Source organism: Glycine soja, chromosome 3 (genome assembly GCF_004193775.1).
Source record: "Glycine soja cultivar W05 chromosome 3, ASM419377v2, whole genome shotgun sequence".
Taxonomy (NCBI): Eukaryota; Viridiplantae; Streptophyta; class Magnoliopsida; order Fabales; family Fabaceae; genus Glycine; species Glycine soja.
Genome location: NC_041004.1, coordinates 32797592 through 32799348, shown reverse-complemented (window position 1 = coordinate 32799348; position 1757 = coordinate 32797592). Strand labels below are relative to the sequence as shown.

At 36.9% G+C, this 1757-nt stretch overlaps 1 protein-coding gene across 1 annotated transcript; it reads right to left on the bottom strand.

Annotated features, from left to right (window-relative positions):
- Positions 1–476: 476 nt before the first annotated feature.
- Positions 477–1439, bottom strand: LOC114405158. Its single transcript, XM_028367802.1, has 4 exons — positions 1332–1439; positions 1040–1240; positions 620–946; positions 477–524 (listed from the first exon to the last, which is right to left on the bottom strand). Exons 1-4 carry the CDS (start codon positions 1437–1439, stop codon positions 477–479), a joined length of 684 nt encoding a protein of 227 aa, XP_028223603.1.
- Positions 1440–1757: the final 318 nt, after the last annotated feature.

The window sequence follows — 1757 nt, the reverse complement described above, 5'->3', positions numbered from 1 at the left end:
AATTTGTCAAGGTTGAACACATAATTTGTTGATTTAGGTGAAGATTGAACATTTACTTACTTGTGCGCTTGTGATTTAATACAATAATATACACGTGTTTCCTTCGAGGTTGATATAATTATGTATTTTACTAAATTTTCACATTTACTTACTTAGTGTCTTTATGTCACATTGAATCCACTAATCAAGATTTAGTGTTACTTAAATAAATAAGTTGGTTTCACTAGTTAAGGTTATTAAAGGATAAACATAATAATGTAAATTTGTCATTAATTTTAAATTCAAATACAACTTAATCAAATAACGTTGTTCAATCATATAAAACCATAAATTATATAAAATCAGGTAAATAAAAAAAAATTCATGCGTCTTCCATTCGTCGCCTTCATCTTGATCGAACATAGACATTTCTTTGCGCAGTGACACCTCTTGCGATCCTTAAGCATCCTTCGGTGACAGTGTATGCTTCTATTCCTTCAGTTCAGTAGTTTTTCCAACCTTTCAACTATTCCTTGGCAAGCCTCCTAGGACATTATAAAAAACAAAAACAAAATAATGTTAAGGGTTAATGAATGTTCACATAAATTGAGCAACAATCACATTTGAAAATATATTTTACCACTACATGTCGAGACTGCTTTATATCAGCATGTGCATCTTTAGGTGCTTCATTCATAGCCATTGTCACCACTGTATGCTGAGCAACATTTGGTTCAACAAATGTGTCATGGTGTTGCATGGGCGGATGTCTAGGAGGATCCCCAAGTTGTGTCGGACTCATGAAGGGATGAGATATCAAGTAGAACCAATCCATGTAGTCCAGCGAACACTGGCCAGGTGCTACACATATCTGACCCACTATTGCAATGTATTCGGAAAACCGAATCCATCTATCATCAATGCCTTCTATACAGAGAGAAGGAGTAACATGGTGTTGAGGAATGGTCTACACATACCCAAACTATCGTACAACCTTCTCCAGTCGATGTATGACAATAGACAGACCACATCTGATATGTTCGGAAAATAAAGAGATAACCTCAAACTCTCTAAATGCACGGTGGTCACCATATGAAATCCAACATACAACATCAGACGTCAATCTATCCAATCGCCTACAATAAGTCGATACTGGTAATGCCTTCCCAGACTTCCAACGCCAGGCACGTGGTTTTCTCTCATCATAATCCTCAACAGCAACAACAGAACCAACAGAGGGAAAATACTCGTAGATCCAACACTGCACATATTTTAAAAACAAATAAACTCAACACAAATTTCAATATAGAGTAAACAACTCAAAATATATTTTTAATAAAATTTCAAATTACCTGTGAAAGTGTGATATATCCTGCAAGCTGCTTGACCGTGCTCTTTGACACATCATTCAGATTGTCATACATATTCACCAATGCAGCAACTTCCCAGATGGTCACCATACGAAATCTAGCATACAACACCACATGAACGTGTGTGACACTCTTGTTAGCAAAGAGTGTGCAACCAAAAAGATGCAACAAATACGCTCAAGCTGCTAAAGTCCACTATGTTGTGTCACATTTGCTTTGATATACTTCTCGCAGAGAGGATAGTCGAACACATGCCCCATGGCATTGTACTATCTCAGTTCTTGTCTCTTTAGCACATACTTCAAGCAATTCGACTAAGAGCAAGACGACATCGTCCACATGAAAAGGCTCAAAGTATGGAACACGCCTGTAATGGGCAAATGCAACAAAGACACCACATCATCTAAG

Coding starts and splice junctions, on each gene's coding strand:
- LOC114405158 (XM_028367802.1), bottom strand. CDS start 1,439: ATGGTGACCATCTGGGAAGTTGCTGCATTGGTGAATATGTATGACAAT. Junction 947..1,039: donor GTGCATTTAGAGAGTTTGAG/GTTATCTCTTTA, acceptor GGGTATGTGTAG/ACCATTCCTCAACACCATGT. Junction 525..619: donor AGCAGTCTCGACATGTAGTG/GTAAAATATATT, acceptor ATAATGTCCTAG/GAGGCTTGCCAAGGAATAGT.